This window comes from Oncorhynchus clarkii, chromosome 33, assembly GCF_045791955.1.
Source record: "Oncorhynchus clarkii lewisi isolate Uvic-CL-2024 chromosome 33, UVic_Ocla_1.0, whole genome shotgun sequence".
In the NCBI taxonomy this organism is placed as follows: Eukaryota; Metazoa; Chordata; class Actinopteri; order Salmoniformes; family Salmonidae; genus Oncorhynchus; species Oncorhynchus clarkii.
The window spans coordinates 10,357,001-10,381,506 of NC_092179.1; the positions used below are offsets into that span (position 1 = coordinate 10,357,001).

Sequence of the window (24,506 nt, forward strand, 5' to 3'; positions counted from 1 at the left end):
GCGAGGGAGATCAGCCTCACAAGGACACGTGTATCCCTTCAGCTGTTGTGCTGTTATTCAAGGTTTGCTGCTGTGGGGAGGTGGATTGAGGGCTAAACCAAGACAGCCATGACACCTTTGGGAGGACAGAGAGTGAAGCCCACAGGACTCGTCGGGTTCCCAGAGGGAGTCAGGGACACTGCCCTCGACTTACCCAGAGACAGCCTTCCCACGTTGGGCCGATGAACCCCCTCAAGCCTCCCAATCCCTGGTCAAACCCTTCAGATCAGCCTCAAAAAGGTTTTCCTGTGTCCTTATCCTTTCCTTTCTCTCCATCTGGCCAAAGGCTTCACAGACCTTTATAAACATAAATTAACTACCACGTATTACTTACAGCCGGGTTCCCCAACAGAATTTGGCCCGCGGGTGATTTTATTTTTTCTCATTGTTGGACATAAAAAACGTTTAAAAAATGTAAACACCAGGAAATCAGCTCCATGTGATTTTAATTGTGGAAATCTGTTCCCAAGTATTCCCACGCATAATAGAGAGACGGGATCGCATACAAATGTAAGCAAGTTTGGAAGTTATTATCTTTGTCAAATCCTATATCTGTTTTGAGGTTTTTGCAGTCAATTTTATGTATACAAATGATTTGCAATTATGTTGTTTCGGCCCCTTGACCATCCGCTCAAGAAAAAAAACATAGGCCTTCCTGGTGGCGCCTTAAGGGCGCTGTACTGCAGCGCCCTTAAGGCGCCATCGGAGTCCCCAGGGACTCGCGCCCAGGCTCTGTCGTAACCGGCCGCGACTGGGAGGTCCGTGGGGCGACGCACAATTGGCCTAGCGTCGTCGGGTTAGGGAGGTTGCCGACACATTGGTGCGGCTGGCTTCCGGGTTGGATGCGAGCTGTGTTAAGAAGCAGTACGGCTGGTTGGGAGGACGCATGACACAGCCTTCGTCTCTCCCAATGAGACAAGATAGTAGCTACTACAACAATTGGATACCACGAAAATTGGGGAGAAAAAGGGGGTAAAAGAAAAAAAAAAAAAACATCCCGCGGCTGGATCTAGTTGATGATCAATGACTATTAACCCAGAGAGGGGAAATGTGGTTCAATTCTCCCTTAAAGCAGTCAAAAATGTGATTATCCTGTGGTTTATACACATTTCCACACTACGAGGTTGGAATAATACTGTGAAAATGATGATAAATGTAAGTGCTGTTTCTTCCTGTTTCTTTGGGATGGAGTTCCGGTCTGCCTAGCGACATCCGCAGGCGGGGAAAATGAGTTAATAGACCGATAAAAGAGTTCAAAACCTGTCTGCCAATAACAGCTACTTTTCCCCTCCCTACTCACACCACTCCCAGACAGTCCAAGCAAAATTCTTGCTTGAGAAATTGCTCACCTATGAAGCTATTTTTGTATACGTTTTACTATTTTAATTGAAAACAATCAATCAATCAATCAATCAATTGTTAGCCTGTACTATCTTTCCAAAAATGCCCTTTTTTCTAGAAATATATAAATCAACCACAATATCATCTGCACCTATGAGATTTACGAACTAAAACATAATGGCTGTGATCATGAATAAATACACATGCAAAACATTACAACATAAACTAAGAACAGTGTCAGTACTTAATTCATTTAAGGATGGTTTTAAAATGAATTATTCCACAAAGCACAGAAGCGAATCAAATTGAGTGAGAGAAAAAAATGAACTGGTGGTTTGGACATAGTGGTTGGATTGGATGTTGTGACTGACAGAATAGTGACAGTATTCCACACTGTAAGAGCCTGCTCCTGCCAAGTTGCCATGACATCGTTATTACTGTCTATACGTTACTGTACAATTTCTGCATGGATACAGGTGACTACAAACTGATGTTCTATTTCTGCCACATATTTACATGAAGATCACAGTAGTCGTAGGCTTGTGTCCCTGGTATGCGTGTCCTCCCCGCTCATTGGGCCTGTTGTAGTAGACCCTCCCATTGGATAGGCTGTGAAAACACCTCTCTCTCCAGCCACATTTCATAGCTGTAGTGGAAGTCCTCCGGCAGCTCAACACGCTGGCCCAGAACGCTTTGCAGGCAGTTGTCCACCGGGGCGAACTCGCCGTTCTGGTTCTTGTCGTAGCGACGGCTGTTGAACTTCTCGATGCTCTCCCTCAGGGCGCACTCCTCCGCCTGGAAGTCCCACGGCCGCGCGTCGATATCTGGAGGACAAAAAGAACAACAGTTTTATTCTCAGGTCTATTAACTCGGTGAACAGCACCACATAACCCTATCCATTGTCTCTGCCGATTTTCTGTTCGGGAAAATACGTTATACTGTTGTTAAAGGACAATAGACCTCAATAATCAATCAATACAGAGAAAACAGTGAATTCTGGGATTTAAATGACATCAGATGGACATCCTGTCAGTCTGTATCACCAGACTGACAGGATGACAGGACGGTGCAGTTGGAAGGCCAACTGCACCGTCCTCAACCGCAAGGCTCTCCAGAGGGTGGTGCAGTCTGCATAACGCATCACCGGGGGCCAACTACCTGCCCTCCATGACACCTACAGCGCCCGATGTCACAGGAAGGCCAAAAAGATTATCAAGGACATCAACCACCCGAGCCATTTCTCCAAAAAGTATGATCTTTGTTCCCATGTGCAGTTGCAAACCGTAGTCTGGCTTTTTTTATGGTGGTTTTGGAGCAGTGGCTTCTTCCTTGCTGAGTAGCCTTTCAGGTTATGTCGATATAGGACTTGTTTAACTGTGGATATAGATACTTTTGTACCTGTTTCCTCCAGCATCTTCACAAGGTCCTTTGCTGTTGTTCTGGGATTGATTTGCACTTTTCGCACCAAAGTACGTTCATCAATAGGAGACAGAACGCGTCTTCTTCCTGAGCGATATGACAGCTGCGTGGTCCCATGGTGTTTATACTTGCGTACTATTGTTTGTACAGATGAACGTGGTACCTTCAGGCGTTTGGAAATTGCTCCCAAGGATGAACCAGACTTGTGGAGGTCTACACATTTTTTTCTGAGGTCTTGGCTGATTTATTTTGATTTTCCCATGATGTCAAGCAAGGAGGCACTGAGTTTGAAGGTAGGCCTTGAAATACATCCACAGGTACACCTCCAATTGACTCAAATTATGTCAATTAGCCTATCAGAAGCTTCTAAAGCCATGACATAATTGTTTTGAATTTTCCAAGCTGTTTAAAGGCACAGTCAACTTAGTGTATGTACACTTCAGACCCACTGGAATTGTGATACAGTGAATTATATGTGAAATAATCTGTCTGTAAACAATTGTTGGAAAAATTACTTGTGTCATACAGATGCCCTAACCGACTTGCCAAAACTATAGTTTGTTAACAAGAAATGTGTGGAGTGGTTGAAAAACAAGTTTTAATGACTCCATCCGTAAATACTGTATTTTATACCATCTATTGCACCTTGCCTGTGCCGCTCGGCCATCGCTCATCCATATACTTACACGTACATATTCTCATTCACCCCTTTAGATTTGTGTGTATTAGGTAGTTGTTGGGGAATTGTTAGATTACTTGTTAGATATTACTGCACCGTTGGAACTAGAAGCACAAGCATTTTGCTACACTAGCATTAACATCTGCTAACCAGGTGTACATGACCAATAACATTTGATTTGAAGAACCAATGGAGCTCTCTCCTCTCTTTCTCTCTGTCCGTCTGGTTAATTGAGAATAGAACCTGAGACATGTGATGACAGACAGTCGTCTCTTTTTCTCTGAGGGCCTCTCACCCCTAGCTGGTCCCTGGTTTGGTTGCTATGGCAACACATCCTTAGTTACCGGCCTTCATCTTACAGCAGTTGGCTGATTGGAGTTTCCGTTACGGAGATCAATAATCAAAGGCACATAGTATGTACCTACCGCATTGCATTTCACATTCATCAACAAATTCTGATTCGTTTCATAGCTTTCACATCTCCTACAGACCAGTGATTTAAGAGTTGACTTCAGGTATGCGTTCAATAGTTTATTTCCTCTGCATCTTACCGTTGCCATAGGCCCAGTCATCATTGAGCCTGTGTCGTACTTTCTGGTAGATTGCTGACATGGTCTTCATGTTGCTCTTCCTCCACTGGCGGCCCAGGTACTTGGTCTGGATCTTGAGCAGCTTGAGGACATACAGCTGCATCATGGCCTGTTTGACCTTTAGCGCCCTCTTCAGGATGGGAGCAGACTTGAACACCACCAGCATCTGAGAGAGGAGGTGGAAGAGAAGGACACAGTGGATCTCAAAAATGTCCAGTCACAAATCGTTGAATTCTAAACTGTCCTCTAGCCTGTACACCCTAGGCACTCTTGTAGATCTGAAAGGATCTGATTCTACAAGTGGGTACTGAATAAGGGACATGTGATCATAAAGAGACGCAGGACCAGGTCTCTCTCACCATGGTCCTGGAGTGTTTCCACTTAGTCAGCTTGTTGAGGATCCTCAGCAGGTTGATGCAGGAGAAGAGATTACGCCAGCAGAACTGATTACTGTCTCCAGCTTCCTACAAATCACAGGCAACAACAGGATTAGGAGAATTGAAAACGCCCACAAAGAATACATGTATAACGGCCTAGTGTTTAGGATGGGTAGCCGGACACGGCCAGTGTCTAATCACAGCCAACAGATGAACCGAACCCATAGCCAGGTCTTTTAACATTCGAACAGTCTGATGTAAACACATGGGTTTGTGATCTGGACTCACCAAGCTCTCAGCCGTGAGCTCAGGCATCTCGTGGACCACACAGTGAGGGAAGTCCAGCACACATATACTACAATGAGAGCACAAACGAGAGTATTACAGCCCATCTTTGTGTCAACAGTGGTGTTACACCTGTCATTGAGGTGAGAGGTACACATTTGCCAACCACACCTGAACCCCCCCCCCCCTGTGTTTTGGCACCTCCACCCCTCAGCCGCTGGTGTTTTTTATGAGCAGGAAACAAATACCTGGCAGTCGGAAGCCATGCCTTTATGTGGGTGCAGATGCACCTCTGGCACTGTGGCAGAATCTAAGTGGTAGTCAGTTGTAGTCAGTGAGTCCTACCTGTTTTTGGCACTGATGTAAGACATGATGTTCTGGTTGAAGAACTTGAGGATCAGTGGGATGCAGTTAGCAAACACCAGGTGTTGAGAGACAATCTCAAACTGGAGGGAGAGGGAGGGAGGGAGAGAGAGAGGGAGAGAGGGAGGGAGAGAGAGAGAGAGGGAGAGAGGGAGAGAGAGAGACAGGAAGTACAAGGTCACTGCAAAGTCCCTGACTGTCTTTAGTGCACAGGAACCATGGAGGACCAGATAAAGCACTAAGGCCCACTAGCCCTTTAACTCCTAATAATAAAAATTCATATCCATTAAATAATAAAATATTAATCCTCCAACCCCCAGTCTTTTTATATTTTATGAGCAGCCTGCAGAGTTCAGGAATAGACCGATTTCTCCTCTTTTATACATTCTATGCAATCGTTTACGATCATCAAAAGACCGTTCAAGACCACTTTTTGTTAGCACAGCTACTATTATTGCTGTGTGCCTATGAATTCAAAGCAGAAACCATGATGAGCATTCTGTCATCCGACTTTTGGGGTGTAAAAGACACTCTGAAATGACAACCCCTTTACACTCTCACGATGGGAATGACGGGGGTTCCAATAAGAGGATTTAGCCAATCTGCTCTCCCTGGAAGTACTCAGCTCTGCGGCATGGCCGTCTAAGAGCCAGCAGGATAGGCAGACTCATTTAACCCTTTCACTGAGCTGGGTTCTGCAGTTGCAATAATGCATCTTTGCAACAAGCTTCATTTGGCAGTTGGTCGTGGGAAATAAGAGTGAAGGTAATCATTTTGGGCAGTAGATGGCGCTACAATAATTTTACATCCAGCTTTGTTCATCTTTCATCCTATTAAATGGGGAACTAGCTCCTTTTTCATGTAGGATTTGACAGAACAGTCCTGACCTGCTGCCAGGTATAAGCACACTATTGTCAAAAGAGCAGATGCTCCATTTCTCTCTGAAGACGATTCACTACCTATCAATAGTGGTTGCGTGCCAAAAAGTCAACCTTGAACCAATCCCTTTTAAAAAAGGTACATGGTTTCGTGTGCTGAAGAGAGACACACTCTCTCGTCTCAGGGAGAAGCAGCAGTAGGACGACGATACATGAAGCTAATCGGCCCAAAATAGGAATTATAATCCTCCTTTACAAGAGCAGATTTTGGAAGGAGCTCAGCTTTGCATTTTAGAAAATGGATGGTGCGGCTATGTACCCATTTCTTGTCTGATGGTACTTCTCCAACCCTCCTCCTCCTCCTCCTCCTGCCTCCCTCTATCCTGCCTCCCTCTATCCTGCCTCCCTCTATCCTGCCTCCCTCTATCCTGCCTCCCTCTATCCTGCCTCCCTCTATCCTGCCTCCCTCTCTGTGTGCAGGGAGACGTATGAACCTTTGACTGTGTGCCTATCATTCCAGTGCAGGATCTGTGTTGTCGGCTGCCAGGAGCCAAATGGGTGGGGGATGTGAGAGGAGATGAAGACAGAAAGCGAGAGAAATGTGGTGGTGAATGTGGAAGGCAGGGAGATGAGAGAGAATGGAGGCTGACTTAGTGTGTGAGGGTGGCAAAGGTGTGTGTGTGGGGGGGTAAACTGTTCGCCTGCTGTGGTGTAAAAAAAAAGTTAAGCTTCCTATATTTTCAATGCATTTTTCTGCAAAAGTGGTTAAACTGCGTTTACCCTCCACTACCCCACTGGAAGAGATGAGAGCGAGAGAGCAGCGGCAGACCTGAGGGGGTGGGGGAGAGAAAGGGATGGAGAGCGAGAGATAGTGGTTTTACCTGGGGTGTGAGGGGGGGGGGGGGGGGGGGGGGGAAACAGAGAAAGAGAGAGAGAGGTAGAGAGAAAGAAAGACCGGTAGGGGCGGTAGGTGGGCTTACTTGGTAGATGTGATTGAGTTTCAGGTGCTTGAGGAGCAGCAGCAGAAGTGCAGAGATGGCCTTGACAATGATCTCCTTGTGTCTGTTCACGTCAATACCCAGCTTCATGCTCTGGAGGACCGTGATTCTGCCATCACACACACACACACACACACACACACGTACACACACACGTACACACACACGTACACACACGTACACACACACACACACACACACACACACACACACACACACACACACACACACACACACACACACACACACACCCCTTTTATGTGATTCATAGCAACAACTTCCCTTGACATGACAAATCTATAGTCATTGACTTTATCTATGAACAAACTATATTACAGGTCCTCCTTATCGCCATCACTCAACTTAAGCATGAACGGCAAAGATGGCCGTGAGGGAACAAGGAGAGGCACAAGGCTATTACACTCACGGCATCTCCTCTGGTAGCACATCAGCCAGTATATTGATGGAGTCCGTCTTGGCCTTGGAGGTAGGTGCTGCAGCCAGCAGCAGCTTCAGAAGGGCAATCTGATCAATACAATGTGGCTTTTTAGCTTTCAACCTCTCAGCTCGGAAACATGACAGGTCTAGACAGCAAATACTTAGTAACAATCTAGGATTTTTGAGATGCAAAGTAAGATGATGCCATGTGAAGTGTCTTGGTAGAGCAGAATATAACGGTAGATGTCCTCACCACATACTGAGACAGGTTAGGAAGCATTCCCAGATACAGGATCTCTGTTGGGGTCTCATCCACATCCTCTTCTCCCTGACACAACACAACACCACACGATATGAGTTACACACGGTCTATAGTCATCTTGTTTCCAATCACAGAGCCCTGTTCCAACACTTAGAAAATGAAATATCATATTTCTATTTGACCAGGTTAGTTCTCATTGAGATTAAGAATCTATTTTAGAAGAGAGATAGAATTCAAATGTTATTACAAAGACACATTCACAACATAAAACACAAAAAGCCCTGCAGTTTTAAAATGTAAAAATGTAGACATTGAGCAGACATTATGCTTTTGGGAGGTGTGGTGCAACTAGGGGTCAAAACATTGACAACCCCCCCCACTTCATTTTCCAGTATAGTTTTAGCCTAGCATTAAACTCATTCAAATAGAGGAGTTCCTGTCATTTCATATAAAGTAAACAGTGAGAAGCGTCACTGACCAGGGTCATGGGGCACTGTTGAAGCTCCTCTTCCCTCTTGATCTGCATCTCAGCTATAGAGACATATTTGTGCTGGAGGGAAAAGAGAGCATGGTGTTGGATTGGGTGAGTTAGCCACAATACACAATACAATATAAAGCACTAGGAGAGCCAGCGCAAAGCACTTCATACCCACAATCGATTCTATTCCACGTCACACCTTTTCAATGAGACATCACCATGGCGATATACCATAGTATTCCGACATCATCTCGTCAGGCAGCGCGCGGGGTGTAAACAGAAGCGGCTTTGAGCGGGTGTTCATTAGTATTCACAGGTTGACACACAGAAGGGCATTCCTCAGTGTAACGATGTTTCACAGTCAGTTCAAAACACACAATTAGATGTCCGAGTGGGATGTCAACGTCCAGGAATATTGACCCGCTGGTCAAATAAACGGTCGATGCTTCGTCACCGGTGTAACACTCGATCCTGGTGGAGCGAGAGCGACGGAGGGATTGAGAGGAGAGGGAGAAAGGACGGAAGAGGAAGAACAAGAGAGATTTATCTCCCCCTTACCTGTTTGAGGGTCTTGACACTCTCGTGTATGGGCCTAGGAAGACCGACCAGTGTCTCTGTGTCACTAGAAGAAAAAAAACATAGCAGCCGAGAGAGAACAGTCACTGGCACTGCAATAACTAGGACCACACATGGCAGTGTACTACGTGGAGCGAGCCTTTCAGACAACAACACAGTGAAAGCGACACTCACTTTCCCAGAGTGAAGCCGATGAACTTGTTCCTGCTGGTCTCCAGGAAGTGCTCGATGTCTTTCTCTCTGTGGAGACAGACCGATAGATTCGATAGAGGCCTGCTGCCCCTCACTAACCCCCCCCCCCCCCCCAGTCTGAGATTCACCTTCTCACTGATCACACTACGAGACCTACTGTGTTTCCTAGTCTGGTTTCCCGGGCTTGTCGAGATACTATCTAAACAGACCGATCAAAGATGTTCGGCTGCTAACCAGATGATGCATCTCCTCTCCAACAGACATCCATCTTAAGAGTGTTTGCACACACACACTTTAGGGTGCCGTGTTGGCTGCTTAAAGCCTCATCAGTCACACTCGATGCTGCCTCTGTACACTGTGTGATATTGGAACTCCACCTCATGTGCTAAATTATCATTCATGTCGCCATGTCCACCCACGCACACACACACACACACACACACACACACACGAGTGATAGGCCACTGTCACTAATGTGTAGACAGAGGCCATCTTGCGAGGGGGAGCTGGCTGTTACTGTATGAGTGACTGAGGTGGGTTACTTTGAGTCCTCCTAAACAGAGGGGGCACTATCAGCAGCACGAGTGTGTAGAATAACAAAACTAGAACCCAGTGTACATTTGATTTTGTATGCTATCACTTGAGTTTGCAGATCTGAGGTAAGCAATAAGGTGATCGATCCACCCTGCCTTCTGATGGTGTTTGGGGAGCTTCCACTATATTACACCTATCCAATCCCTTCAGATCTGCAAACACAGAAGGGTTAAGAGTTATGGCGAGGGGCGAGAGGTTGGTTTGGAACTGGGCGTTCCAGCCTTACCTGACTTTGGGGGCCCAGGGCAGACCCTTGGGGAGGGACGCACTCTCAGTGGGGGGTCTGAGCGGGGGCGGTGGGGGTGGCGGCTGGATGATGACATCACGGTCCAGGGGGTCCACCTCGCCCTCGATGCCACTGTCGGCTTCCTCGCCATCCTCCTCCTCGTCGCGTGCGTCGTCGTTCTTAAAGGGGTCTCGCTCGTTGTACGTGTCTAGGCTGTCCTGCTTTACCAGGGGCTGGAAACCAGAACAACCAGCAGGGGGCATGAAAGAGGCCGTCCCCTCACACACACACACAGGCTTCCCACTTCAACCCCAAGCAATACTCAAGACTTACCTACCATAAGGCTGCACTCCAAGACAAAAAAGTTACAGAAACTCCCAGTAAAAAAGGAACCTTTGGGCCCAACTCCATATTCAAGTGTTAAACATTCCACTTACAACCATAATGAGTCATACAAACACAAACCCCAATAATTTCAAACCACTTCCATAGTTTTAATGAATGACTGCGGCATCATCAACGCAACAAGCATCAGGCAAAGGGGGTTGCATTTAATAGCAGCGGAGCGCCAGTGCAATGCAACGTATGGCGGTGTGGTGGTAGTAAGTAGTCGTCAGGTAGACTGTGTGCTGGCGAGGAGAGCAACAGAGGTAACGGAAGCAGTGTGACCAGCATAGACCTACATGACTCATATCCCATGGAGAACAAGCCATTCAGCTGCGTGGTGGGAAAGAAGCTGCAGTGAACTGTTGTTCTACAGCGATACGCTGGCGGCCTAACAACCCGGTGGAGATGGAGACGAGAGGAAAGCTCCCGCCATGTCCGCAGGGACCTCGACCACAGCCAGCCTCGCCTCTGTACCCACCCATACAGTGCAGAGCGCAGTGAAGGAGGAGAAAAGGGGAAGGAGGAAGAAGAGGAGGAGGAGGAATAAGAGGAAGAGGAGAGAGAAGAGGAAAAGAAAGAGGTGGAGGAATAGAAGGTGCAAGAACCAGCCCGAGGCAGAGAAAATGCAGAGGGAAAGTGGGTAAAGACCTGCTTCTTGGGAAAGGGACTGTCTCCTTCCAAGCTATCAACAAAGGCACTCTGCAGGGACACAAGGAAGAGGAGGGTGGTTGAGAGCCTGGTGAAGTCAGAGCCCCAGTCTAAAAACAGCACAGTTGGGATTAGAGGAAGAGGTTAAAAGAACAAAAGTGTCAGGGGGAGTGCAGTACACCGAGGGTGTGCACATAGCTCCTAGTCACATTCTCTACTGCTACAGTCAGGCTGAGCAATCCATGCTTGTTAGAGGGCATGGCGCCGTTAGGCTGTGACTGCACGGGTTTAGTTAGGCTCGCTGTTAGAACACATCAGGTGTGTATTCAGTCAAGTGAGTCTAGCGCACAGGTGTGTGTGTGTGTGTGTGTGTGTGTGTGTGTGTGTGTGTGTGTGTGTGTGTGTGTGTGTGAAAAGCTCCAGGAACAGTATGTGCATGATATGATGGCTGTATAATACGTACCCTGCGGCTGCGGCGTCCTCTCTTGGCCTGCTGTTGCTGTTCGATGAGCTCCATTGCCGAGGCTGGAGGAGAGGCTGCTCTCATGCTCCGAATTACCTTGATGCTGTCCTCAGGCAAGGGGGGCAGGCTCAGTCTCTCTCTCCCTCGAACCTTCATCTCCTGGAGCTCCTCGAAGCCCCCCATGGTGAACTGTGACACGCATAGAGACAGACGGACACAGAAAGCCACAGAGATGTACATGAACACACGGACAGAGCTCTGTGCAGCTATTGGCAAACCGAATTTTACGAACCCATCGATTCCATTGCGGGAGCCAGTCGAGCCTGACACTCCGGTTCCAACGTCATTCTAGCAAGCGTTTTGAATTTACACTAGTGGTGGATGAAATACCTCTGTTACGGAGCGGCTAGCCTACTAAACGGACAGTTAATGGTGTCGGTGCTGTAGCTTACTGACCAGGATGGTCTTCCAGAGCAGGAGCAGGACCTTCTTCATGGGAAAGTGTGGAGCGTTCATACTGCAGAACTTGGTCACCATGGTGAAGAGCAACAGGGAAAATGGCTCTCCGTTGTACAGAGGAGAACCTGAGGTTAGAGGAGAGGGTCAACAGCCAGCACACACATACAGTGTACACACTAAAACTTTTCCTGTATAATTTACAGTAACTTACTGGCAGCAATTGGCCAGTAAGTTACTGTACTTTCTTTTACAGTACAGCTACTGTAATCCATTTTACGGTAGCAAAACTGTTACTGTAATCTAATTTACACTACCAAGTCAGTTACTGCAATCTAAATTACAGTACCAATAACAATTACGGTATAAATCTGTAATCACCCAGTGCTCTCAAGTTTTAATTTTTACATTCGGGTCATTTAGCAGGCACTCTCGTCATTAGCAACTTACGGTCTGTGCATTCAACCAAAGTTGAGAAGGAAAAAAAACACATATCAAAGTCATAGCATGTAGAAACGTTTCTGAAACCGTTACTGAAAATATTGTTGTAGTTAAGGAGACACTGGTCTTCAAAATAATAGTTATTACAGCAAGATATCTTATGATATCTCTCTGACTATCTCTGGATAGTGCCCAAACATTACTGAGATATTCACGGTGGCTTGACATCACTTTCCTGTAAATGACTATAATGTCAAAGAAATGAAACCCAGTCCAATACAGTAAAGGTGCCTAATAAACTGTAAGAAAGTAATTATTGCAGTATTTTCCTGTAATTACAAGGGATTAGAGCGAGAAGGTTGGCTGCTAGGTATTTGAATATTACATCATATTTATGAACATTTGTTTTTTTATATCACAGGCCTAAACAAAGGCTTCCAAACTGGCTGTTATTACAGGGAGAAACAGATTGACTGGACATTGTTAAATATTCAACCATTAAAGGTGTAAGACTCACTGCCACTCTGATCTAGTCTGGCAGAGGCCAGCTCTCGAGCTGTGTTGTGTAGTCACCTGGGTCACTTCACCCAGGCTAACTCTGATCTAGTCTGGCAGAGGCCAGCTCTCGAGCTGTGTAGTCACCTGGGTCACGTCACCCAGGCTAACTCTGATCTAGTCTGGCAGAGGCCAGCTCTTGAGCTGTGTCGTCACCTGGGTCACGTCACCCAGGCTAACTCTGATCTAGTCTGGCAGAGGCCAGCTCTCGAGCAGTGTCGTCACCTGGGTCACGTCACCCAGGCTAACTCTGATCTAGTCTGGCAGAGGCCAGCTCTCGAGCTGTGTCGTCACCTGGGTCACGTCACCCAGGCTAACTCTGATCTAGTCTGGCAGAGGCCAGCTCTCGAGCTGTGTCGTCACATGGGTCACGTCACCCAGGCTAACGCTGATCTGTTCCCTATATACATTTCATTGTTAGGGAACTACTATCACATATCAGTTAAATTCGTACAGCATTCTCACTAATATAGCCTCTTAAAAGACAACAATACCATGAACCCACTACTGCTCAAAAGGTTTTTGGCACTCCAAAAATGCAGTTTGGTACTGTATTCTGAATTACAGTCAATTCCTGCCAGCAATTGGCCAGTAAGGTCCTGAAAATCTACAGGAAAAGGTTTGTAGAATTCCTAAAATACAGTATATTACTGTATTCTGGGTGGGTACAGCATTCTCACTCACGGGTGCAACAAATACAGCCTCTTACAAGGCACACATTAACATACAGCATGTTAATGAGCAAGACTCTTTCCCAGCTCACAACATTAACCCACAATGCACCATCATTAATCCTGTAAAACACATTTATGGTATTTTACTGCATTCTACAGTGTTTTGCTGTTGAAATTACAGAAACGTCTTACAGCGCGCACGCACGCACGCACGCACGCGCGCACGCGCACACGCACACGCACACGCACACGCACACGCACACGCACACGCACACGCACACGCACACACACACACACACACACACACACACACACACACACACACACCCAGTTCAGTCTTGAAGGCCTCTCTGGCAGTTCTCCACTCTGGCCTGTCGTCCTCTGTCTGCAGACGGATGGTCTCCACCATCAGGTACATGATGCTTAGCAAGACCCTAGTGGAACACAAGAGGTCAGAGGTCAGAATGAACAGGTGTGTGCATGCATGCATCAAGACAAATAGTCTGTAAGCTACTGAGGTAGAACAGCTCTCCACTCCAAAAAACATAACTGTGTGTGCTTGTGCATACATTATGTCTGCCTATGTGTAGTTTGTACATGTGTGAATCTGTAAATGTGTGTGTGTGCACACTTAATGCTCTTGTACACGTTTCCACATGCACTTGCCTAGCTAATGCGTCAGCCTAAATCACCCTACAGTAATTATACAATGTTAGCGAGGCAGTGTCCTGTGCATTAACGCCTTGATTCAGATGGAAAACAAGCCATAATGGCCTCCATTTTCTACAAGCTATTAGGACGTGTTATTTAGTTTCCCACCTTATTGTCCCTAGAATTTGTAAGCAAACAGCTGGAGGCAGGGCTTTCTCCTATAGAGCTCAATTTTTATGGAATGGTCTGCCTATCCATGTGAGAGACGCAGACTCGGTCTCAACCTTTAAGTATTTACTGAAGACGCATCTCTTAAGTAGGTCCTATGATTAGTGTAGTCTGGCCCAGGGATGCAAAGGTGAACGGCAAGGCACTGGAGCGACGAACCTCCCTTGCTGTCTCTGCCTGGCCGGCTCCCCTCTCTCCACTGGGATTCTCTGCCTCTGACCCTATTAGGGGGGTTGAGTCACTGGCTTACTAGGGCTCTTCCAAGCCGTCCCTAGGAGGGGTTTGTCACTTGAGTAGGTTGAGTCACAGATGTGATCTTCCTATCCGGTTTTGTGCCCCCTTGGGCTCGTGCTGTGGAGGAGATCTTTGTGGGCTATACTCAGCCTTGCCTAAGGGTAGTAAGTTGGTGCTGTTAAGCTGTTGATATCCCTCTAGTGGTGTTTACTCCTGAAGTACTGACCTGTTGCATCCTCTACAACCACTGATTATTATTTGACCCTGCTGCCCATCCTTGAACATTTGAACATCTTGAAGAACAATCTGGCCTTAAATGGCCAGGTACTCTTATAGTTTCCACCCGGAACAGCTAGAAGAGGGCTGGCCAGGTTCCTTCCTTACTAGGGAGCTTTTCCTAGCCATAATGCTTCTACATATGCATTGCTTGCTGTTTGGGATTTTGGGCTTGGCTGATTGGGCGACTGCTGTAAAAATCAGTGAGGTGGAAGGATGGTCACCTGAGTTCTGTGCTGTCCGCCAGAGAGATGGCAGGTTTCCTCACTGCACTGCTGCAGGCTTGGTTGTTACTGCAGAGTGAAACACAGAAGCAGTTCAGCTTGTATACAGTACAAATCATACCACACCACAGCTAAAAACAGACGAGAGATATCGCTCATGTCTAGGCTCTGGTCAGGTCATGGGGTCAGGAAGTTCTCATTTCCTATAATTAAAGTGACAAGGGGGTAGCGGGTGTCGCTTTCTTAACAACAGCTAGTGCGCAATCTCTAATATTAAAAGGAAGTCTTGAGGTTCTGCTAAACTGTATACCATACTATTTACCAAGTTTTCATCTATATTTTTCGTAGATGTCTTTTTACCACCACAAACCAATGCTGGCACTAAAACCACACTCAACGAGCTGTATAGATCCATTATCCAACAAGGAAATGCTCATCCAGAGGCAGCGCTCCTAGTGGCCGGTGACCTTAATGCAGGACAACTTCTCATTTCTCCCAGCAATTCACCTGTGCAACTAGAGGAGAAACAACTCTAGATCACCTTCACTCCACACACAGAGACACATACAAAGCTCTCCCTCACCCTCCATTTTGCAATTTTGACCATAACTCTATCCTCCTGATTCCTGCTTACAAGCAAAAACTCAAACAGGAAGTACCAGTGACGGAAGTGGTCCGATGAAGCGAATGCTAAGCCACAGAACTGTTTCGCTTGCACAGACTGGAATTTGTTCTGGGAATCATCCTATGGCATTTTCAGAGTTTACCACATCAGTCACCGGCTTCATTAATAAGTGCGTTGACAACGCTGTCCCCACATTGACCGTACATACTTTTCCCAACCAGAAGCCACGGATTACAGGCAACATCCACACTGATCTAAAGCTGCCACTTTCAAGGTGAGGGACACTAACCCGGACGGTTATAAGAAATCCCGCTACACCCTCAAAAAACCATCAAACAGGAAAAATGTCAATACAGGACTAATATCGAATCCTATTACACTGGCTCGGACCCTTGTCGGATGTGGCAAGGCTTGCAAACTATCACGGATTACAAAGGGAAACTCAGCCAAGAGCTGCCCAGTGACGTGATACTACCAGACAAGCTTAATGCCTTCTATGCTTGCTTTGAGGCAACACTGAACCATGCGTGAGAGCACCAACTGTTCCAGGCGACTGGGTTATCACCCTCTCCGTAGCCGATGTGAGGAAAATCTTTAAACAGGTTAACATTCACAAGGCCGCAGGGCCAGATGGATTACCAGGACGTGTACTCAGAGCATGCGCTGACCAAGTTAATTCACTGACATTTTAAACTTCTTCCTGACCCAGTCTGTAATAATTAAGCAGACCACCATAGTTCCTGTGCTCAAGAACGCCAAAGGTAACCTGTCTAAATGACTATCACCTTGTAGCACTCACATCTGCAGCCAACAAATGCTTTGAAAGGCTGGTCATGGTTCACATCAACACCATCATCCCAGACACCCTGGACCCACTCCAATTCGCATACCACCCCAACAGTTCCACAGATAGCGCAATCTCTATTGCACTCCACACTGCCCTTTCCCACTTGGACAAAAGGCACACCTACATGAGAATGCAGTTCATTGACACCATAGTGCCCTCCAAGCTCATAATTTTTTACATTTCTATTTTTTGTCATTTAGCAGATGCTCTTATTCAGAGTGTATACATTTTCGTACTGGTCCACCGTGGGAATCAAACCCACAACCCTGACGTTGCAAGCGCCATGCTCTACCAACTGAGCCACACTGGACCGACCATCACTGAGCTAAGGACCCTGGAGGGTTGTGGGTTAGTGTGTACGGCCCAGTGCATCACTGGGGCCAAGCTCCCTGCCATCCAGGACCTCTATGCCAGCCAGTGTCAGAGGGAGGCCCTAAAAATTGTCAAAGACTCCAGCCACCCAAGTCTGGAACCAACAGGCCCTTGAACAGCTTCTACCGCCAGGCCATAAGACTGTTAAATAGTTAGTTAAATAGTTAACCAAATAGCATTGACCCTTTTTGCATTCATTTTTCTGACTCGTCACATACGCTGCTGCTACTACCGTGTCACTTTGTTTCTAGTTATAGGTACTTATCTACCTCAATGACCTCATACCCCTTCACATGGACTCGGTACTGGTACCCCTTGTATATAGTTATCGTTACTCATTGTGTATCTATTATTACGCGTTTGACTTTTCTAGTATTTCTCTATTTTCTTTCTCTCTGCATTGTTGGGAAGGGCCCGTAGGCATTTCACTGTTAGTCCACACCTGTTGTTTACGAAGCATGTGACAAACTTGTATTTGATTTGAAGTGAAAAAAACCCAGCGTAAATCACAACTGAGAATGAACACCAGTGCAGGCAGGATAAATAGCAGAGGAGAAATACAGACAGAGATCATTCCCTGTGTGTTGGCTCCGCAGCTTAACAGGTGCTACGAAGTAATAGGAGGCGGCTGCTTGCTTGCTAAGCCGTAGAATCAGAGGTCAATAAGAGACCAGGACAGAGGAGCACATAGACTAAAGGAAGGAAACAACGCCTTGAAGGCTCTGCCACCTCGCCAGTGAGCTGTGAATCGCAGAGGCCGGTGCTCTGTCTCCCTCTCTGTCTGCTCTCAACCTGCTCTCGCTGCTCTTGTCCCCCTCACTAAGAGCCAGTAGGTGCCTCATATCCTAGCTGAAGCGAAGAGGGATGGATGTGGGAGGTAGGACGGAGAAGAGAAAGAGAGAATGGTGTATTCATGAATTAACATTTCTGGTGTGTGTGTGTGTGTGTGTATCTCTCTGCCGGTCTGTGAACGTGCGTGTGCTTGTACATGCCTGTGTGTGTTTAACTTCACACTGTCCAGGGTCCCTCAGCAACACTCAGCAGGGATTAGCCTTGCCTGGCGGTGACTCTCTCATTAAAGAGGAGCCAAGGGGATGGACAGAAATACCCTACAGAAGAAACAGAACAGGAAGCCATTCCTGGACACTGAGTCATGATCGAGCTGTCTGTCTCCTCTCCACACACACATAGACCACGGCCTGTACCACCTCCCAGAGTCACTCCCACCGGGAGAATAATTAAAAATAGATGTTCAATCCTGTTCAATTCCCTGCCCTCTCTCTCACACACACACACACACACACACATACATACATACATACATACACACACGCACACACACGCACACACACGCACACACGCACACACACAAGCCAATCAGCTATTATCAGCACCATCTCTACCAGCCTCTCCCATTTGGTAGATTAGTCCATGGCTAAGGTTGGTAGAGACCCAAAATAGTGAGGCAGCAGTAGATCTTCCCTTAGGGAGAGGAGGAACCTCAGGCAGGCAGGTGACAGAGGAATTGACTCCGTGGGGACATTTAATATAGCTACTTATCGATTCAGTGGTATGCTTATGGGATGCCCTTTAAGTGTAGGAGCTGTTTGAAAAGACCACCTGAAATTGTACAGTGTACAAAACATTAAGAACTGACTGAGTGAATCCAGGTGAAGGCTATGATTCCTTATTGATGTCACTTGTTAAATCCACTTGTTAAATCAGTGTAGACGAAGGGGAGGAGACAGGTTAAAGAAGGATTTTTAAACCTTGAGACAATTGAGACATGGATTGTGTATGTGTACCGTTCAGAGAGTGAAAAATATTTATGTGCCTTCAAACCGGGTATGGTAGTAAGTGCCAGGCGCACCTATTTGTGTCAAGAACTGCAACGTCGCTGGGTTTTTTCACGCTGAACAGTTTCCTGTGTGCATCAAGAATTGTCTACCACCCAAATGACATCCAGCCAACTTGACACAACTGTGAGAGGCATTGGAGTCAACAAGTGCCAGCATCCCTGTAGAACGCTTTCGACACCTTGTAGAGCCCATGCCCCGATGAATTGAGGCTGTTCTGAGGCCAAAAAGGGCACTGCAACTCAATATTAGGACGACTGTTCTTAATGTTTTATACACTCAGTGTATAGTATTTGACTTATTGATGAGTCACTTTGAAATATCCTTGTTTTTTAGATCATTTAAATAACATAAAATTGATCAGAAATACAGTGATAATTGATGTGGTAAATGACTATTGTAGCTTGAAACAGCAGATTTTTTTATGAAATCGACAACCATCACTCCTGCAACCATCACTCCTGTGTTCCAATGGCAAGTTGTGTTAGCTAATCCAAGTTCATCATTTTAAAAGGCTAATCGATCATTCGAAAACCCTTTTGCAATTATGTTAGCACAGCTGAAAACTGTTGTCCTGATTAAAGAACAATAAAACGGGCCTTCTTTCGACTAGTTGAGTATCTGGAGCATCAACATTTGTGGGTTCGATTAAGGCTCAAAATAGCCAGAAACAAATAACTTTCTTCTGAAACTCTATTCTTGTTCTGAGAAATTAAGGCTTTTCCATGCAAGAAATTGCCAAGAAACTGAAGATCTCGTACAACGCTGTGTACTACTCCCTTCACAGAACAGCGCACACTGGCCCTAACCAGAATAGAAAGAGGAGTGGGAGGCCCCGGTGCACAACTGAGCAAGAGGACAAGTACATTAGAGTGTCTAGTTTGAGAAACAGACGCCTCACAAGTCCTCAACCGGCAGCTTCATTCATTAATAGCAAAACACCTGTCTCAACGTCAACAGTGAAAAGGCAACTTCGGGATGCTGGCCTTCTAGGCAGAGCTGCAAAGAAAAAGCCATATCTCAGACTGGCCAATAAAAATAAAAGATTAAGATGGGCAAAAGAACAAAGACACTGGACAGAGGAAGATTGGAAAAAAGTGTTATGGACAGACAAATCTAAGTTTGAGGTGTTCGGATCACAAAGAAGAACATTCGTGAGACGCAGAAAAAACTAATTTAATGCTGGAGGAGTGCTTGATGTCATCTGTCAAGTAGTGGAGAAGGTGGAAAGGTTTAAGTTCCTTGGCGTACACATCACGGACAAACTGAAATGGTCCACCCACACAGACAGCGTGGCGAAGAAGGCACAGCAGCGCCTCTTCAACCTCAGGAGGCTGAAGAAATTCGGCGTGTCACAAAAAACACTTACACACTTTTACAGATGCACAAATGAGAGCATCCTGTCAGGCTGTATCACCGCCTGGTACGGAAATCGCTTCGCCCTCAACCGTAAGGCTCAACCGGGGGGGGTAGTGCACAATGCATCACCGGAGGCAAACTACCTGCCCTCCAGGACACCTACACTCCCCGATGTCACAGCAAGGCCAAACAGATCATCAAGGACAACAACCACCCGAGCCACTGCCTGTTAACCCCGCTATCATCCAGAAGGTGAGGTCAGTACAGGTGCATCAAAGCAAAGGCAGAGAGACTGAAAAACAGCTTCTATCTCAAGGCCATCCGCCTGTTAAACAGCCATCCCTAACATTGAGTGGCTGCTGCCAATATACTGACTCAAATCTCTAGCCACTTTAAAAATAAAAAATTGGATATAATAAATGTATCACTAGCCACTTTAAACAATGCCACTTTATATAATGTTTACATACCCTACATTACTCATTTCATATGTATATACTGTACTCTATACCATCTACTGCATCTTGCCTATGTCATTCTGCCATCGCTCATCCATATATTTATATGTACATATTCTTATTAATTCCTTTACACTTGTGTGTATAAGGTAGTTATTGTGAAATTGTTAGATTACTTGTTAGATATTACTGCATGGTCGGAACTAGAAGCACAAGCATTTTGCTACGCTCGCATTAACATCTGCTAACCATGTATATGTGACAAATAAAATGTCATTTGATTTGGTGGAGGCAATGCGATGGTCTGGGGGTGCTTTGGTGGTGGTAAAGTGGGAGATTTGTACAGAGTAAAAGGGATCTTGAAGAAGGAAGGCTACCACTCCATTTTACAACGCCATGCCATACCCTGTGGACGGAGCTTAATTGGAGCCAGTTTCCTCCTACAACAGGACAATCACCCAAAGCACAGCTCCAAACTATGCAAGAACTATTTAGGAAAGAAACAGTCAGCTGGTATTCTGTCTATGATGGACTGGCCAGCACTGTCACCGGATCTCAACCCTATTGAGCTGTTGTGGGAGCAGCTTGACCGTATGATACGTAAGAAGTGCCCATCAAGCCAATCCAACTTGTGGGAGGTGCTTCAGGAAGCATGGGGGGAAATCTCTTCAGATTACCTCAACAAATTGACAATTAGAATACCAAAAGTCTGCAAGGCTGTAATTGCTGCAAATGGAGGATTTTCTGATGAAAGCAAAGTTTGAAGGACACAATTATTATTTCAAATAAAAGTCATTATATATAACCTTGTCAACGTCTTGACTATATTTCCTATTAATTTTGCAATGCATTGCATGTATGTTTCTGAAAATGTAGCCACTATGATGTTCTAATAAGCCTAAACCTACAGAGCAGTACATTACTTTACTGATTTCCCCTGTTGTCCCCTTCCCCCACTGTGTCCCTTTCCCCCACTGTGTCTCCTTTCCCCACTGTGTCTCCTTTCCCCACTGTGTCTCCTTCCCCCACTGTGTCCCTTTCCCCCACTGTGTCCCTTTCCCCCACTGTGTCCCTTTCCCCCACTGTGTCTCTTTCCTCCACTGTGTCCCTTTCCCCTACTGTGTCTCTTTCCCCCACTGTCTCCTTCCCCTACTCCATCCAGCGAACAACTAGTGAGAGTGAATGCAACTGTGTACCAGCACTGTAGCATTAAATGCCCAGTGCAGTCAAACACATGATTTCCTGTGTTTTCTATACATTTCCAACCTATGAGGTTGGAATAATACTGTGAAAAAAATAAAATAATGATGTCCTTATAGTGTAAGAGTTGTTTGAAAAGGCCACCTGAAATTTCAGCTTGTTTTGGTTGGATGAGTTTTGGCCTGCCTGGTGACATCACCAAACGGTAAATGAGTTAATAAACCAATAAGAAACAGTTCCAAGCATCTCTGCCAACAACAGCTAGTTTTCAGTTTTCCCCTCCCCACTCACACCACTCCCAGACAGTCCTAGCTAAATTCTTGCTTGAGAAATTGTACTTTGCTAAGAAACTAATTTTGTTTATTTTTCCCCATTTTAAATCGAAAACAGTAACATTAAGGTACTTAATTGTTACCCTGTAAATGATTTGGACCATTAATCAAGGCTCACCAACTTTAAACATCAGCTATCTGAGCTGCTAACCGATCGCTGCAGCTGTACATAGTCCATCTGTAAATAGCCCACCCAATCTACCTACCTCATCCCCATATTGTTTTTATTCACTTTTCTGCTCTTTTGCACACCAGTATCTCTACTTGCACATCATCATCTGCTCATTTATCACTCCAGTGTTAATCTGCTAAATTGTAATTCTTCGCTACTATGGCCTATTTATTGCCTACCTCCTCATGCCTTTTGCACACACTGTATATAGACTTTCTTTTTTTCTACTGTGTCATTGACTTGTTTATTGTGTTATTGGCATGTATATTGTTTACTCCACGTTATTCCCTGTGTAACTCTCTGTTGTTGTCTGTGTCACACTACTTTGCTTTATCTTGGCCAGGTCACAGTTGTAAAGGAGAACTTGTTCTTAACTAGCCTAACTGGTACATAAAGGTGAAATAAATAAAATAAATAAAAAGGAGGAAGTAAGCGCTAACCACAGTGGTGCTAACACTTGTTGAGAGACATAACAACACAGTCATTACGAGACATTGCAGTGATGTTGTGGTGCGGTTGTAGCAATGTTGTCCTACTCACTCCATCTCCATGCTCAGCAGCTCCAGGAGAGCGGTGAAGACGCCCATGTCATACAGCAGGAACACGTTGTGGCGAGACCAGTGGAGCACGTCTGTGTCCGTGTCACACTCATCAAACACCCCTGGGGAACGCCACACAACAGACACACATAGGGTTCAACAGATGCTCCCTCACCACACAACCCCCCCCCCCCCCCCCCCCCCCCCGCACTTTTCCTTCATCCAAATCCAGACAGATGATGTCCTGAAAGAGCTGCAGAATCTGGACCCCTACAAATCAGCTGGGCTAGACAATCTGGACCCTCTCTTTCTAAAATTATAAGGCCGCCATTGTTGCAACCCCTATTACTAGTCTGTTCAACCTCTCGTTCGTATCGTCTGAGATTTCTAAAGATTGGAAAGTGTCCGCGGTCATCCCCCTCTTCAAGGGGGAGACACTCTAGACCCAAACTGCTACAGACCTATATCTATCCTACCCTGTCTTTCTAAGGTCTTCGAAAGCCAAGTTAACAAACAGATCACCGACCATCTCGTATCCCACCGTACCTTCTCCGCTATGCAATCCAGTTTCCGAGCTGGTCACGGGTGCACCTCAGCCACGCTCAAGGTCCTAAACGACATCATAACCACAATCGATAACAAAGACAGTACTGTGCAGCCGTATTCATTGACCTGGCCAAAGCTTTCGACTCTGTCAATCACTGTATTCTTATTGGCAGACTCAACAGCCTTGTTTTCTCTAATGACTGTCTCGCCTGGTTCACTAACTACTTCTCAGACAGAGTTCAGTGTGTCAAATAGGAGGGACTGTTGTCCGGAACTCTGGCAGTCTCTGGGGGTGCCACAGGGTTCAATTCTCGGGCTGACTTTTCTCTGTATACATCAATGAGGTCCCTCTTGCTGCGGGTGATTCTTTGATCCACCTCTATGCAGACGACACCATTCTGTATACCTCTGGCCCTTCTTTTGGCACTGTTAACAAACCTCCAAACGAGCTGTAATGCCACACAACAATCCTTCCGTGGCCTCCAACTGCTCTTAAACGCTAGTAAAACTAAATGCATACTCTTCAACCGATCGCTGCCCGCGCCCGCCCGCTGCTCGCACCCACCCGCCCAACTATCATCACTACTCTGGATGGTTCTGACTTAGAATATGTGGACAACTATAAATACCTAGATGTCTGGCTAGCTAGACTGTAAAATCTCCTTCCAGACTCACATTAAGCATCTCCAATCCAAAATGAAATCTGGAATCGACTTCCAATTTTGCAACAAAGCCTCCTTCACTCATGCTGCCGAACATACCCTGATAAAACTATCCTGCCGATCCTTAACTTCAGCGATGTCATTTACAAAATAGCCTCCAACACTCTACTCAGCATGCAGTCTATCACAGTGCCATCCGTTTTGTCACCAAAGCCCCATATACTACCCACCACTGCGACCTGTATGCTCTCGTTGGCTGGTCCTCGCTACATATTCATCGCCAAACCCACTGGCTCCAGGTCATATATAAGTCTTTGCCAGGTAAAGCTCCGCCTTATCTCAGCTCACTGGTCACCATAGCAACACCCACCCGTAGCACACACTCCAGCATGGATATTTCACATCCCCAAAGCCAACACCTACTTTGGCCGCCTTTCCTTCCAGTTCTCTGCTGCCAATGACTGTAACGAATGGGAAAAAAATCACTAAAGTTGGAGACTTCTATCTCTCTCACTAACTTCAAGCGTCGGCTGTCAGAGCAGCTTACCGATCGCTGCAGCTGTACA

General features: G+C 46.1%; 1 protein-coding gene and 1 non-coding gene across 7 annotated transcripts in view; both read right to left on the minus strand.

Moving 5' to 3' along the window:
• Nucleotides 1-1,028: 1,028 nt before the first annotated feature.
• LOC139392652 (striatin-interacting protein 1 homolog) overlaps nt 1,029-24,506 on the minus strand; it is a 35,452-nt gene continuing 11,974 nt past the window's right edge. For 3 of the 6 annotated variants that reach the window (XM_071140786.1, XM_071140788.1, XM_071140789.1), the window contains exons 5-22: nt 22,734-22,854; nt 14,973-15,041; nt 13,687-13,793; nt 11,690-11,817; nt 11,234-11,422; nt 10,771-10,821; nt 9,736-9,968; nt 8,898-8,963; nt 8,706-8,769; nt 8,148-8,219; nt 7,661-7,735; nt 7,397-7,494; nt 6,952-7,078; nt 5,076-5,176; nt 4,734-4,800; nt 4,428-4,532; nt 4,030-4,234; nt 1,029-2,204 (exon numbers count right to left, since the gene is read on the minus strand). In XM_071140786.1, the coding sequence (XP_070996887.1) occupies nt 1,951-2,204; nt 4,030-4,234; nt 4,428-4,532; nt 4,734-4,800; nt 5,076-5,176; nt 6,952-7,078; nt 7,397-7,494; nt 7,661-7,735; nt 8,148-8,219; nt 8,706-8,769; nt 8,898-8,963; nt 9,736-9,968; nt 10,771-10,821; nt 11,234-11,422; nt 11,690-11,817; nt 13,687-13,793; nt 14,973-15,041; nt 22,734-22,854 (2,132 nt within the window). In that variant the 3' untranslated portion in view covers nt 1,029-1,950. Of the gene's footprint in view, nt 2,205-4,029; nt 4,235-4,427; nt 4,533-4,733; nt 4,801-5,075; nt 5,177-6,951; nt 7,079-7,396; nt 7,495-7,660; nt 7,736-8,147; nt 8,220-8,705; nt 8,770-8,897; nt 8,964-9,735; nt 9,969-10,770; nt 10,822-11,233; nt 11,423-11,689; nt 11,818-13,686; nt 13,794-14,972; nt 15,042-22,733; nt 22,855-24,506 lie in introns of those variants that run through there. The other 3 variants (XM_071140790.1, XM_071140787.1, XM_071140791.1) reach the window with 2 other exon arrangements.
• Nucleotides 16,681-16,756, minus strand: trnaa-ugc (transfer RNA alanine (anticodon UGC)). The gene has a single exon. It is a non-coding gene; the product is annotated as a tRNA-Ala (tRNA).